The sequence below is a fragment of the Temnothorax longispinosus genome, chromosome 3, assembly GCF_030848805.1.
Source record: "Temnothorax longispinosus isolate EJ_2023e chromosome 3, Tlon_JGU_v1, whole genome shotgun sequence".
Classification (NCBI taxonomy): domain Eukaryota; kingdom Metazoa; phylum Arthropoda; class Insecta; order Hymenoptera; family Formicidae; genus Temnothorax; species Temnothorax longispinosus.
Window position 1 is genome coordinate 6998706 of NC_092360.1, and position 15357 is coordinate 7014062.

Below are 15357 nucleotides of genomic sequence, written 5' to 3' on the forward strand. Positions count from 1 at the left end.
TTTGAACGAATCAGGAGATGTTTATGACATAGAAAGTGTTATCATCCACAAAGATTACGACACACCTCGACTGTATAATATCGCCTTGGTTCATCTTCAAACTCCTATCAATTACAACGAGCTAGTGCAACCGATAAATATTATAACAAGCCATGAGAATCTCCAGGGCAAAGCCGTGCACGTTATCTGGATGGGGAAGAAAGGTCATGAGTTCGATATTACCTTTCTTCCCCATCCAGATAACGTGCACGGCAATAATTTAGGAATTTTCTAGTTCAATGTCTAAGAATAAGGCACTTTTTGAAAAATTCATTATTTTCTTTTTATATATATAACAAATTAAAGTAAAAAGTGACAAACTTTTGTAATAATTATTTATTGTTCGTCATTTCCCTCGAATGTCATTTATCTAAATTCGCATTTATCCTTTGTAGCTTGATCATACTGATACTCCTTTCAATAACTTGGCAGAAAGTTGAGTTCATAATTTATACCCTAGGCAGCTGCGGGAACGCGAGATATTTGGGAGTGATTTGTAGTTTGACAACAAATGAAGAAGGATGGTTCTACGTAAATTGTTAATTATTAATATTATAAAACGAATTGATACACATATGTTTAAGTTACAACACCGAAAGAATATTAATAATATAAAAAATTACATTAATTGCATCTAATAATATGCCGATTTTAATTATAACTTAATACTGAAATTATTATAGTAATAATTTGCAATAGTAAACAATTTATTGGTTATTTATAATATTAATATTTTATTATTAATAATCGCATTTTTGTTTCAGTTTGATTCTGGTAGCCCTTTAGTAGCCAATGGAGCTCAAATTGGACTCTTGTCCTTCAATTTTGAAATGAGAGGTCCACATTTAAAAGGTTTCGCAGGAGCATCCAATTTTACAGTATGGATCAATGCGCATTTAAAGAATTAAAAGATATATTATTTAATATGTTTATTAGAATGCCATTTTGTTTTACAAGATTTATAATTTAATTACTAATATATAATTTGAGCAAATTATTTCTGCAAAATTTATCTAATCGAAATTATCTACTCTTTAAAATCTGACTTTTACGTATCACATGCATGTAATATTTCATATATACACACACACACACACACACACACACACACACATATATCGCACTAATGCGCATGCGCGGGACTGGTTACTGTCCGCTAAGCACCAATCCAATTAGTGCTCCGGCAACACACGTCCGACTCCGACTCCATTCCACAACGTATACGACGGAAAATACGGAAACTTGCGTGTTGCGTGCGTCTAAACGCTGACGGTCCGCATCTCGTGAATCTCGTCCCGGAATACGGAAATCGAGCGCGAAAATCTCGGAGCCACGCTGCGTCTACGATGGACAGCGACGTCCGCGTGATTGACGTGAGTATGGACATGGATACGGTTCCCTTGGACCCGTCGATCGAGATTATCGACAACCTGGAGCCGGAGGTGATCGAGCTGGACAGCAGTTGCGACACGGTGGCCACCACCTATGCCGACTCCAAAAGTCCGGTTTACGACTCTGCCGAACGCGTCCCGTCCCCGGACTGCGAGAGGCTCGAGACGTTGATTCGGCATCGGAGAGATACGCAATCCGTTCGGTCGAACGACGTCGATGCGCTACCCGTCTTTAAGGTTATGTTTCGCGACGAGAGTGTCTCGAGGTACGTCCTGTATACGCTACGCTGTGCGTTTCGGCGCTTTGTTTACAACGCGCGCGCGAGAATTCGTTCCGCTTGCTTTTACAAGGATGTCGTATCGTGACGTGAGACGAAAGTGACGTTTTTGACGTATAGAAATGCGAACGGTTTTATACATAACCACTTTCCTGCATTTCGAGAAAAAAGAAAAACATGCGAATTATATAATGTACCTATTGGTACAACAATCATTAGTGTAAAAAATATAATTTATTTAATTTGCACATTAAATAATATTTTATCGTGTGACAGCTACGTAGGTCGTTACAAATTTCTTTTAAACGTGTGTGAATTAAATATTTTTGACGTGCAGGAAGGTAAATTGCCTTATTATAAATAAGAATTTTTTTGTATTCCAAGAAAAAAGAACGTGCAGTTCAAATCATGCATACACACACAACAAATATTACAATAAATTTAATGTATTTAATTTACACACAAAATATTAAATGCGTGTGATATAGATATAATAAATACAATTTATATAATGATTTTATTCGTACATTGACACTAGAACTGTCAAACCAATCAAAATGACTAGTTAATAATTTTTTATCAAACTTCCCAGATAACACAGCGTTTAAAATCGGAAATCTTAAACGTTTTATAATATGACGTCGTGAAAACGTCTTCAAGTTATCTCAGTGTTATATAGGAAGTTCAATAAAAAATTATAAACTTGTCATTTTGGAATCGTCTAGTCATTTTGATTGCTTTGACAGTTCTAGTGTCAATGTACGAATTAAATTATTATATTTATTATATGTATTTAATTCACACACACATAATATTTTATCGTGTGACTGCTACGTAGGTCGTTACAAATTTTTTTAAATTTATTTTTACAGTTTATCGTCTATAGATATCATATATACAGTAACAGGACTCATGGGACAAACTTTAAGGGATGGTAGGTCTCATAAAAAAAAAAAATCAATTTTTGTTGAGGAACCCATGTCCTTTGACGTGTTGAGGAACTATGTCTTTATTCAGATCAAAAATTGATTGTTCCTACCATCCCTTAAAGTTTGCCCCATGAGTCCTGTTACATTCTGTATAATAGAAATAGATGTACGTTAATCATCGGTAGTTTTATTGTTAAATATTAAACGTGTGCGAATGTAATTATTATTATATATTCGTTAAACTACATTCTTCATGGATTAGGGAATTTCGTGTATTTGCAGGCGATATCGGCAACCAGTAAAAGACTTTTTGCGCGCTTTACTGCGAAAGAAACTCCCTTGTAAGAAAGATGTAAATGAATCAAATCTGACTTTAGAAATTTGGGATGATGAAGTCGATTACAAAGATGAAGAAGTGCTTGTTAGTGTAGAAAATGAAAGCGCTCTGAACGACAGTGTACAATGCGACGATGCGCAAGATTCTCTGTTTACAATTGATAAAAGACCGAATGTAAAGAATGATTTGGATATTCCGACTTATGGGCAGGTAACGTTGTCTTTTCTTTATACATTTATTTCTTAATTATTTATTTTTTATTATTGTGTATATTTTTATGTATTTGTATATTTGTATATAATCGTTAATATATCTTACTCCAATTGAAGAATATCGCAATACTTGTTGATATACTTTAGCTTAGGGGTAAATGTTATCCTGTTTTTACACAGTTGTTTTAAACAATAATTGTTTTACCTTAGAAATATGAGAGTACATTTGAGGAATACCGTGAGACGCCAAAAGATTTAATGCCAAAATTAAATTGTTTCAATTGTAAGGGAAATCATAATTTGCGAGATTGTCCGTTGCCTAAAAATCAAAGCAATATCAATAAAAATCGTAAAGAGTTTGCTGCAAAATACAGTGCGGGAGTCCGATATCATATGAGTGAGGATCAAAGATTTAGTCATATGGTTCCTGGTCAGTTGAGTCAAAAGCTACGAAAGGCTCTTGGACTGAAAGACAATCAACTACCTAAACACATATATAGGTATTACATAATTACATAATCTATTGGGATTTGGGAGAATGCTTTTTCATATTGTTCAAGTCGGTATATTCCATATGTATTTCTATTAGTCGTCAGTAATAAATTTCTTAGAATCTCAATATCGTGCTTGCTGTTTTTGAGTCTATATGTGATAATATTTTGAGATCTCTTCTTGTCGCTGCAAACGCAAGTACGTTTGTACGAAATTAAATATTAAATTAAAATAAGAGAAGGAAAAATTCATAATTTTCAATTTAATGGGCCAATGAGGTTCATTCTACGTGCCAAAACGTGTTTTTTCTTAGAATGAGATTACTTGGCTACCCTCCAGGGTGGTTGGAAGAAGCACGCTTGCAACATTCTGGTTTGTCGCTCTTCAATTCTGATGGAATAGCGGAAAGTGACATAAATAAAGAAGAAGGCGAGATCATTACAAACGTAAATAAAGATCAATATGACGTAAAAAGAATATATGACTTCCCTGGCTTTAACGTGCCACCTCCTCCTGGTACCGCAGACGTAAGTAACATAGGGAAATAACCGATACTGATACATGAAAATGATCTTGTTTACTCGCTTATCTCGTAGCATTTTTTTTCTACTGAAAGTCGTAAACATTAAAGTCTGTCGATTGCAGGATAGCCACATGTATTGGGTACCGCAGATGCAAATCATGCACAGTAAACAGATGATGTTATTGAATCTGCAAGGTAAAGAAGCAGACGATGGTTACAAACGGAAAAAATTAAAATTACCTCCGCCAGTAAATAGTGTAAATAATGTAGAAATCAGTGATATGGATATAGAAGATACAGAAGGTATACTTATTAATCGACACGTACATTAAAACGAATAATTAGTATCACTATTTCTAATGAAATTTTACTTTATTAAAAAGATAATTACTATAAAAAGCGAATAAGTATTAGCTTAACGTTAAATTCATATTATTGATAGTACGTTTCTATTGGCCTTTCTTACTTTTTATGAAAGTAAAAGATAATTTCTTTTTATCTTATTGAAGGAGAAAATATTGTGGAGAATGTGTCTCTTAATGGACATTTTATACCACCATTGCCGAAAGATTCAGTGCAAGTACCACCAGTACAACCAGTACCACCGTTACCACCACTACCACCGCCACCACTACCACCACCACCACCACCGTCAGAATGGTTACATCAAACAACAGACGATTCAGACTCGCAATCGCAAGAATTGCCTTCCTTCGATTTTGCGGTATATCTTCATAAGACTGCATATTTTTAACCATGAAAAAAATTAATCGTTTAAAAATTGCATTTTCTTTTTAGGACGACACTACTTCGCTCACAAATTCGCCATCCTTATCTGAATTAGAGAGAAGAAAAAAAGCATTACTTATGGAAATCGAAGAGACAAATTCGCAGTCTAATTCTGATTCCGTTTCAATTAAAACCGATTCGAATTCTTTGTTTGTGTCGGAAACGCCATTTTCCAGTATAACAGTTACGCCTTCTACCTCGAGAAGATCTTCAATTCAAGATTCTATAAAGTCGGATTTACAGTGCTGTCCCGATACGTCACTTAAAAATGATTTCAATACTACACTGAACACGTCAATTTCCGATAAAGTGCCTCAATTTAATTCTACTCCAATTCGTCTTACTTCGCAGAAATCTTCAGATACAAATCAAGCTTCTGTCAAGTCAATACATTTAGGTACACCGATATTGCCAAGTACCTCTCCGTATAATAAACTACCATCGTCGGAAAAGTTTTCCAAGGACATTTGCAATGTTATTAACTTTGAAAATTTGCCTGATTCAACGGGTAAATATGAACAAATGTCGGGAGTCTTGCAAAGAGTTAGAAGCACTATGGCAAGATTACACGAATAGGAATAGATTATTTAAGAATTGATATAGCCCTCTGTAAGTACAGGATATTTAGATATGCAAAGATCAATGAAATCATTAGTTGAGATTATTAAGAAAAAGTAATAGGACACGACTTAAAAATTCATTCTTTTCTTTTTTCTTACCTGATATTTTTAAAGACATTGATATCTTATTATAAATAGCTATTTTTGGATCTATAAATGTCTATAAATATAAGATTGATGTGTTCACGAACATTATCTAAAAATCTCAAACACGCAGTTTGCAGACTAAATCACGATTCATTATTAGTACAAACTATGCTTCACTGGTTGACGCAGTAGAATTCTATATTCTATCTCCCTTTGAGCTTCTCTAGAATTCTTTTTCTTTATATTGATTGTAAGATAATAGACTTTCTTACTGTCAGACTTCTTTGAAACTACTGTTCAGACAAGTTACTCGGATGTGTCATGTCATCTTTATAAATTTTGACACAAAATTTGAAAGTAACGTTCTTGAAACAAAACTATCAGGAAGTGTTTTAAAATGATCGACTTTTTTTCTTCTAAACGTATATGTTTCCTTAGAGAACAGATACAGCATTTTCTTGTTACTTCTTGATATTTCTCCTTTTCTTTTCATTATTTCTCTAAATTCTCCAAATTCAGACTTAATGTGAAAATCTTATCATGAAAACAGGAGATATCGTATCCTTTTTGTTTCAATTTTACTGCTTCAGATCAGAAAGCATGTCAACTTTTTCTTATTCTTTGATTGTGGCCTGTATGACACGTGTTCTGAGATCTTTAGACATATTACAGTTAATAAAATGATGAAAAAAGAATCAGCATTTCTATATTATAACTTCAATTTAATACATTCTCTTTTATTTCTACATACATTTTAGTCTGCTATATTTTCAATATTAAAATATCACTCGTTTATGGAAATATGTCTAATTTTTGAATATAAAGATTGAAATGTATCATACACAAACACAGAATATCTGTTGACAGAATTATTATTGGTTTTAAAAAATGCTTCCATAATTTTTTATGGATTCATAAATGATTAACTCACAAGATTGTACATATATTTTATACATAATTCTTAGATGCGTAATTCATATTTAGACATGATTCATTCAATTTACTATATATGTATATACATATGTGTAATTATATAATATATATTAATTGTATTATATTACATATAATACATAATTATATTATATATTATATAAAAGGTATTTTATGTGTATAAATATACATATATAATACTGAAAAAAATCATATAAATTGCTGTCATCTTCCAAAAGTACAAAAACATAGATACAAAGTTTTCATCACACAGTTATTATTAATATAACTGTGATGTTTATTTTACTCTTGTATTGTCTTATAATTCAGATCTATTTTCGACATATGCACATTAACTTTAATTGGATGTAAGAGAAGCTCTACTTGTGCAATATATTTTGTACACGTTGAGGAGATATGAAATATTCAACTGTGATTTATAAAACTAATATTCATATACGTACATGTCGCGGGAATTTCGCAATTCGTTATGCAAATCTAGAGATTCCACTAAAAATCGATATATTGTGGATTTCCTTTTGCAAAAAAAAAAAATGAATTACATAAAATTCTTGCAACATATACATCCATATATATATATACGAGGATTATTTTTTACAATATATGTATATTGTAAAAAATAATATATATCTACGTATATATTTGTATGCGACAGAGGAGAAAATAGTTTTTGAAGAATTAGACAAAGAAGATTTAAAAATATATAAAATACAAATCGCTAAACATTAAATTTCATCATGATACAACATGCAAAAATATTCTGAGATTTGGAAACCAAGTTTCAAATTTCAAATCATTGATGCTTAATTTTTATTCGCTCAAATATATTAATTTCTATTCTGTATAGATAATGTTAATACAAGAAATTTGCTGATATATTTATATCTTAATTTTCTCTTAATTAGTAAATATGATATGATAGGCATTTGCGATTATTTCAGTAAATATTATCCACCATTTTTTATACACGTAGGTACGTAATTATTAATTTTTTGCTGATGTACAATTGTCTGTTCGGAAATAAACTTCCGAATTTCCGAAATATGATAAGTAAAATGAAACGTAAATAGCCAAGATAAATATCGAATATATCAACAGTGTACAAAGATAATTACATGTAACTTTTATCTAAAATAAAATTATTTTGTAATGAAAATAAAAATATGTATAATTAGTTGTATAAATTGAATGATAACGGACGCAAATCCCTTTATATGAACATATCATTGTATCCCATGTTATTTTTTTTACAAGCTTCTGTATTGACATTTATATTGACGTAATAAACACAAAGAACCATTTTATGCAATGCGGAGAATCAGTTTTATTATCGAAAATATGGGGAATGTACAACGTTAAACAACATTGTTATTAGTATAAAACATTTTATCATAGACCATGTATATTACTGGAAAATCGTGTAATACTGCTGATAATCGTGGTTATTTGTACATAATTATATCTTTAAATCTGTATTCTTTTCATTTGTGTAAAACATCGGATGTGACAAAATATCTCCACTTTGTTTGAACGATATAATATGCGTATCGAAATATATATTATAAAACTATAAATATATTCTCTCTTTTTTCATTGTAGATAACAAAATTTAATTTTTAAATATCGATTTTATCGTACTGAAAAAAGATAGATGCACTTCCGTCTAGTTTAGTAAATTACAAAAAAAATATAAATACTGTTTCTTGACAATCACAAAAGATTCCGAAATTCTCAATTATCATACATTATTTCACTATCGTTATATTATTTACAGCAGATAATTATACATTCTCGGTGATCGTATGTGGGAGATTCCTTATGCGACAAATTATTCGTGATTCTAAGGTCTGGATATTCTCATTTCTCGAATATAAATACCGAATAAATAATTAGATGACTATCCATTCGCAGGTACTTAATCTTTTTATTGTTTATATAGTAAAGATTTTAAATTCTATTCGCGCGTACAATACATTCTTCTTATCGCGCGTAAGCGGGTTCTGTTATTATCTCATGTTAGTGATGTAATTGTTCAACTTTACTACTATCCTTCAGAAAGTTGTGACAAAACTTCATATTACACATAATAATATACATAGGCACGTGATTATAAGAGAGAGTTTAAAGAGAAAGGATATGCGTACGCGCGCGTTATATCGTGTAAAATTGCGATTACTAATATGTAAGGAAGTTAACGCTTCCAAATATCAAACTAATAAATCCCGCCAACGCGTATAATATGATTATTAACATCGTATCTATATACCATAACTCTTTCTATTTCTGTTATAAGTTCAGCACAAATCCTGGTATATAAAACCTCGAATAACAAGAGCACCGACGCGATATCTGCGATTTAATTCATCGTCGGCGGCGAAGGCGGACCATCCTCGTGTGAACCCTGCAAATAAAGTATGTCTTTGAAATGTGTCTTGCAAGCTTTCATCGATAATGCACAATCGATACACTTACGGGCTCGTTGCTGCTCTTGATAATGTTCCTGGTCGATCGTCGCAAAGATGGTCTAAATGCGTACAGGAGAACCATAAAGCCAATCATTAAGCAAGTGAAGAGGAAATCTGAAGATTCCCGAACGTTCGTCTGCGGTCCTGGAACTAGAAAAGGAATACTCGTCTTTTTCTTATTAACTACTAAAATTGTAATTTAGTATTATCTAACGCATAAATTGTGTATCTTAAATTAATAAACTTTTGTTTGTTTTCAGTTCTGGGAAGAAATCACGGACTAGTTAAACTAAAATTAAACTTAATCATCTACGGTTGGTGAAATCGACTGTAGGAGAATAATTTAATCAATATAATTAATATATCTATTGTAACTAGAAGCATCTGTAAGTAAATAATGAATACGTACGTCTCGATATGCTGAAGCACTCGGTGTCCGAACAATAATCCTGTGATTGTCGTAACTGTAACAGATGAGTAATACAATTTGTGTAGAAAAATTTACTTTTTATTTGCAAAATACGCGCAGTGAGGCAAATAACTATTCGCTGCAGATGTTTCGATAAATACAAGTGCAATAAATATGTAAAGATGTGTGTGTGATACGTAATAATTATATATATCGTTATTAAGATTAATTTTACTTTTGTGTGGGTGTGTGTTGCGCGTTTACATATATACACAATACACACATACATACACATTGATGCATTGATACATTTATGTGTCTCATAAAAAAGCCACGTTCTTTATGTATTTTTCCAACGTAAAAAAAAAGATTCACCCAAGTTCATAACATGAGGCAAAAAGAGGAAAACACCGTTATTAAAGCGAGATATATAAAATACTTAAAGTAACTTTAATACAAAAGAAAAGATACATATTACAAACATTTCGGTCTTAATTTTAGATTCTCTTTAGTGTAGCAATTTGACAACCAGAATACTATAATAAGCACGAGTAAATAAAAAAAAAAAAGAGTGGAAACTGGTAAGACACATTGTTTCAGCCTGCGTAACAAATAAAAAAAAAAAAAGAAAAACGGCTCTCAAGATATAATACAATCAAATTCATAACATAAAGTAAATAAGAGCAAAACGCCGTTGTTAAAACGAGATATATGAAAGCGAGATATACTAAAAGTAACTTTAATATAAAAGAAGATACGAATTAAGATCAAGTTACGTATTCCGTGTAGCGATTAAGATTAAGTTACGTATCTAGTGTAGCGATTGTATATCAGATTAAATTACGATCTTTATAAGATATAACTTAATAAGATCGTAACTCAATCTTAAATTGCACCGAAGAGGATCTAAAATTAAGACCGAAACGTTTGTAATATGTATCATTTCTTTTTGTATTAAAGTTACTTTTAGTATTTCATATATCTCGCTTTAACAACGGTGTTTTGCTCTTATTTGCCTTGATTGTATAAAAATGATTCGTTACGGAATGCATATTCAACGAACTAATCCAGAGAAGCGAGGTTTTCCTCTTTACACTCGAATCTCTATAATTCGAAGTCCTCGTATTCGATTCGTGTAATGTGTCATGCATCGATCGACTTACGTAATTGAAACATTTTTACGTAACCGCGTGGCGCAACAAATTTCTGCCAGCTAAACAGAAGAGGTCATTGCGTTTTACACAGGTCTGTCCAAGATTGGGAAACCTCGCTTATCGTTCGGCCTATAGAGACCTAAAACGTTCGGGGAGAAAAAAAAAGAAGACACGCGTATGTATCCTTCGTCGCCGCCCATTATCCGACCGCGGGTTTATCGCGACATCGATCTGACGAACTCGCGTCTCATTTTCTCTCGCGTTACTTACGATAGAAAGTAGATGTTGCACGGACATGTAATTCCACATGCACTCGCACGGGTCGAATCCTTCGTCGCTCATCGTGGCGGGTGGAAGACCTCTCGCAGAATCTTGCCGCTGCACAAAACAATGAAGAAATTGCCTCGATTATCGCGATTATTAGACAAGTCAACGTTTACTTTCTCACACCGCGAGCGCGACGCACGTTTCCCCGTCGCGTCGTGCGCGAGAATGTTTTGGTCACCGATAATTCGTGCAAAACGTGCGACACGGTTTTTTTGTTTGATATTACGACTGGTTACTTTTATAAACAATATACAGCGCAATATACTGACGTCGCGAAAAAGAAAGAAGAATCGAGACTCGTCAACAAATATGTATGTCTCAGCGATTCTTTAAAAATCCGATATTCCGCGAAGTAATCTAGCGCAAAATTTCAGAGAATTGTTTGTATAAGCAGGTATATGGAACATAAACAAATGGTGTAACAATCTCGTTGGTTGATTGATTTCTCTGCATAATTTAACACTGCGCGGTCAATTTTTCGTATTTTACAGTTTTCTCCTGGTACGTTTCAACGCTTAAAAAAAATTGCAACGGTTCCGGCCTTATGTAAGTGTAGAAATCACTCTTTGAAGCCTCAAAGATGATACATGAATTTTTATAGATTTTTTGCAACGCAGAAACGCTTTCAAAAACCCTTTGAACTTAAAAATCCCAGGGTGTCCCGAGTGAGTGCTCGAAAAATAACACGGCGTCCGCGCAGTGTCAATACCGAACAGTGGAGCATCGTGATTAAAAACGAGTTTAGATTCGAAATAACAAGATATATTTTCGCGTTAAAAAATATGACCAAGTTACAACTGTCTATAAGACTATATGTATGACTAATGCGCTATCATTTCTCATTTCAAGGACATTCCGTATATAAGGCGGACAATTACTCGCATTTGCGGCGAGGAGGAGGAGGAAGGTACCTGACTTGTTATCTGGCCTGCTGATACGACGAGCGCGCTGCACGCTGCACATTCGAAAATAATCTCGCAAATGTGACATAAATGTCGCGAACTTACGTTATGTAGATTATCGGCCAAGTGCAGCTGTCAAGGACTCGTTAGAGTATTACCGTTTATTATGCGCGTATCCGTAGAGCGCGTTACATTTTACGAAACGTATTTGGACGAGACATACCTAATCTTTTCCAATAACGGAAGTATCGCGCCGCATTGTTTTCAGCGGAAGAATATACGCTTACTTATTTGACATATATCTATATTTATTTATTTAAGATGTATATACATATTTTTAAACTTTCAAAACAATGAAGTTTTATGCCGCTATAACAGCAATATTTTGTCCTACATATATTTTCTAAAATTTGTATTATAATAGTTTTATGCATGATGCGCATAATGCATCATTTATCCTTGTTGTTCACCGAATGTTAAGAAACGGAACGCACCCAATATATGTATGTCTTATATAGTTATATACTATGTATTATATTAAAAATAAAATAAGACATGAATTTATAATTATATATATTAATTATATATAATAATTATATATACATATTTTTATTTATTTATAAATATAGATATATATAAATATTTAAGTCTAAGTAATATAAATTAATGTTTTATATTATTTTTAATTCATAATATGTACAAGATACATTATAAATTTTAGAAAATATACATTTAGATAAAATATTGCTGTAATAACGGCATAAAACTTTATTGCTTTAAAAGTTTGAAAAGTTTAGAAAGTTTATGGAGGACCTGCCTCGCGAGAATGTCCAAACGGAAGTTTCAAACTGCGGAAGTATCGAGAAAATGTAAGTACTATAAATAACGAGATGAACATCGATGTTTACACGTGAATTACCGATTGCGATACGTAGCGTTAATTTACAGCAGCACGTGTCAAAGCCGTAATAAAGAAACCATCCACGATACTGATCTTCGATCTCCCAGCGACAATTGAGGATCGCTAAATTGCGAACGCGCTCGTTATAATTATTCCGTTTAAAATCGTGTCGTAAATCGCGAACAACGACACGAATCGCGAAGAGCGTAGAGAATAGTATAGAAATTCATACCGCGGTTATTCGAGCGTCATCAGATGGACGGAATTCTTTCGAGTGAAACCTCATTTACGCAACGCGGCCACCGCAATGATATCTCGTGCCTGTGTATAGCCTGTAGCGCGATTCTGCAACTCGTTATGCAGCATCGTTATCGTTATATTGTCGTTGCGCAGCTTTTTTACTGTATAGCACACCTGCCTACCTGCGCAACGACAATATAACGATAACGATACCGCAGCATTAACGAGTTACAGAATCGCGAGCGATTTAATCGAAATTTTTTCTCGTCTCCGCGCGCACCGCGCGGCTGTCACGGGCCACGGATAGTTGACCCTCCGTCTGTATACGTTTTTTTTTTGCTCCCTTGGAATGTACACGTGGGTCTATCACATTTGACGTTATCTTTCCTTACTTTAAAGTATTTTTAAAAAATCTAAAAAAATCACTAAACGTCTGCCAACATTGTAGTTGACGATTCTACGGTCATTTTTGATAAACATCGTGTTTATTTAAAATATTTTCTGGCATGATCGCAAGTTTGACAGTTTTACGAACAGAGATATCATCTCGGATGCTGTAAACCCACGTAAACAGACGGAGACTTAACTGCTGATAGCATGCAGCGGAAAGAGAGGGGAGAGGGGGAAGGATCTCACAGATAAGAGCCGAGAGGGCCGCGCGGACGTCGTTCGTCGCGATTTTCCGCGCGGCCCGTCTCGCTCCGTTTTCTCCGCGCGCGCGCGCGACACCCTTGACGTTTCCCGACGGCGATTCGCGAGCGACGAGAGAGAAACCCAAGTCCGTCGCTCGCGTCCGTATGGTGACGCACGAAGGGGCGTCGCGCGAGCGACAGACGGCGCGGAACTCGCGGAAGCGCCGTCGAACGGAAAATCCGACGGGATGACGGAGTTCACGACCTGTCGCGTCGACACCGCCGCGCCGTCGCGCGCGACGTCAAAAGGGAGATAAGAAAAGAGGGGAAAAAAAAAAGGGAGCGAGGAAGACGCGACCCAGACGCACACGATCGACGAATCGTCGTCGAAGAGGGGAACGGGATGGAGCGCCCGTCGAAAGATGGATGTACTCACCGCGTCGACCGCAGGAAAAACGAGACGGACGGAAAAGCCGGATGACGACTGCGTGACGCGGGGACGCGGCTCGACAGCTAACGGGCGACTCGGACGACTTACGCACGGCCCGCACCAATCATCACGATCGTCGTCCTCGTCGTCCTCGTCGTCGTCGCGGGTCGCCTTCGGTCTTCGGTCCGTTCGGTCGTGCCGTGTGTGCACTGTGCGGTGTGTGTACGGCACGGAGTGCGTTCGCGGCCGTGCGTTCGTGACCGCGCAGGATTGGCGCGCGAACGGCCAATCGGCGAGGACGGCGCGACAATTTCAAATTCAACTGATGACACACACGGCGTCCGAGAACGATCGATCTTCTTTGGGCTGTTGTTTGGACGATCTCGCCCTTCTTATGTCGTGAAAAGAACAGGATTCTTCTTCTTTTTTAATTTTGTTAAATAAAAAGAATTGTTTTTTATACACGAGTTTAATTGCTCTCTGTTTATAATACATCTAATAATAAAATAACTGATAAAATGATGCCTTTGAACTGTCGTCTGAAAAATCTCGCTCCTTTTACGTCATAAAATGAATGCAATCTCTTTTTCTTTAATAAGAGTTTGATTATTTTCTGCTTATAGCGCGGAAAATAATTTATAAAACGCAATTATGCATATAATGTATGTTTTGCAGGTTGACAATGTTGCAAGCGTTATTTCTCGTCGTTCTGAATAATTTATATGGATATATAATAAAAAATGATTTCTTGAACCTGAACAAATTAATCAATTTAAACTTTAGATTTTCGGGAAAAAAAATTTTCAAATCTCTAAAACATTTGTGCTCTTTAATATCTTCCTTGAACTTTCACGTTGTAGTAGGGAAAACCCGTTGTTGTTTGTTTCATCGCACGAGAGTAAATATTACATTTCGAAATTCGCTAATTGGGATTCCCGATTGGATTCCTAACATTTTTATAACTGCCTAGCTAGAGCACGAATGTAGATGTGTGTATGTGTTTACAGACACTCGTCACTGTTACCGAAAAAATAAACACGTGATTTTAATAGCGTTTAACATAGTAAAACTTTTGATATATCTTCATTGAAGACAAATCGGTATGCGTACAAAAAACTAAAATATACGATATATTACCTCCTTTCTCTTTTATTTCTTTTCCAGATTTCTGTCATTTATAGGACAATATCATATTTTCCATTATCTAATAAATGCTCGGTTGAGCATTTCACTTGAACAAAAGATTTAT

General features: G+C 34.6%; 2 protein-coding genes across 4 annotated transcripts; one reads left to right on the forward strand and one right to left on the reverse strand.

The window, feature by feature from the left end:
* Positions 1-993: 993 nt before the first annotated feature.
* LOC139809450 (zinc finger CCHC domain-containing protein 8 homolog) lies at positions 994-6392 on the forward strand. Of its 2 annotated transcripts, none has more exons than XM_071772349.1 (7): positions 994-1696; positions 2920-3184; positions 3397-3686; positions 3992-4205; positions 4324-4504; positions 4711-4925; positions 5000-6392. In XM_071772349.1, the coding sequence occupies exons 1-7, from the start codon at positions 1386-1388 to the stop codon at positions 5564-5566; spliced, it is 2043 nt and encodes a 680-aa protein (XP_071628450.1). In that variant the 5' UTR covers positions 994-1385; the 3' UTR covers positions 5567-6392. The 2 variants fall into 2 exon arrangements, with proteins under 2 accessions (XP_071628450.1, XP_071628451.1); XM_071772350.1 differs by having other exon boundaries at positions 1496-1696; positions 3015-3184.
* A 1555-nt stretch (positions 6393-7947) lies between these two features.
* LOC139809451 (small integral membrane protein 14) lies at positions 7948-14335 on the reverse strand. 2 transcript variants are annotated; one of them, XM_071772351.1, is made up of 5 exons: positions 13039-13150; positions 10947-11054; positions 9523-9577; positions 9121-9263; positions 7948-9049 (listed from the first exon to the last, which is right to left on the reverse strand). In XM_071772351.1, the coding sequence occupies exons 1-5, from the start codon at positions 13090-13092 to the stop codon at positions 9005-9007; spliced, it is 405 nt and encodes a 134-aa protein (XP_071628452.1). In that variant the 5' UTR covers positions 13093-13150; the 3' UTR covers positions 7948-9004. The 2 variants fall into 2 exon arrangements, with proteins under 2 accessions (XP_071628452.1, XP_071628454.1); XM_071772353.1 differs by lacking the exon at positions 13039-13150 and adding an exon at positions 14115-14335 and having other exon boundaries at positions 8553-9049.
* Positions 14336-15357: the final 1022 nt, after the last annotated feature.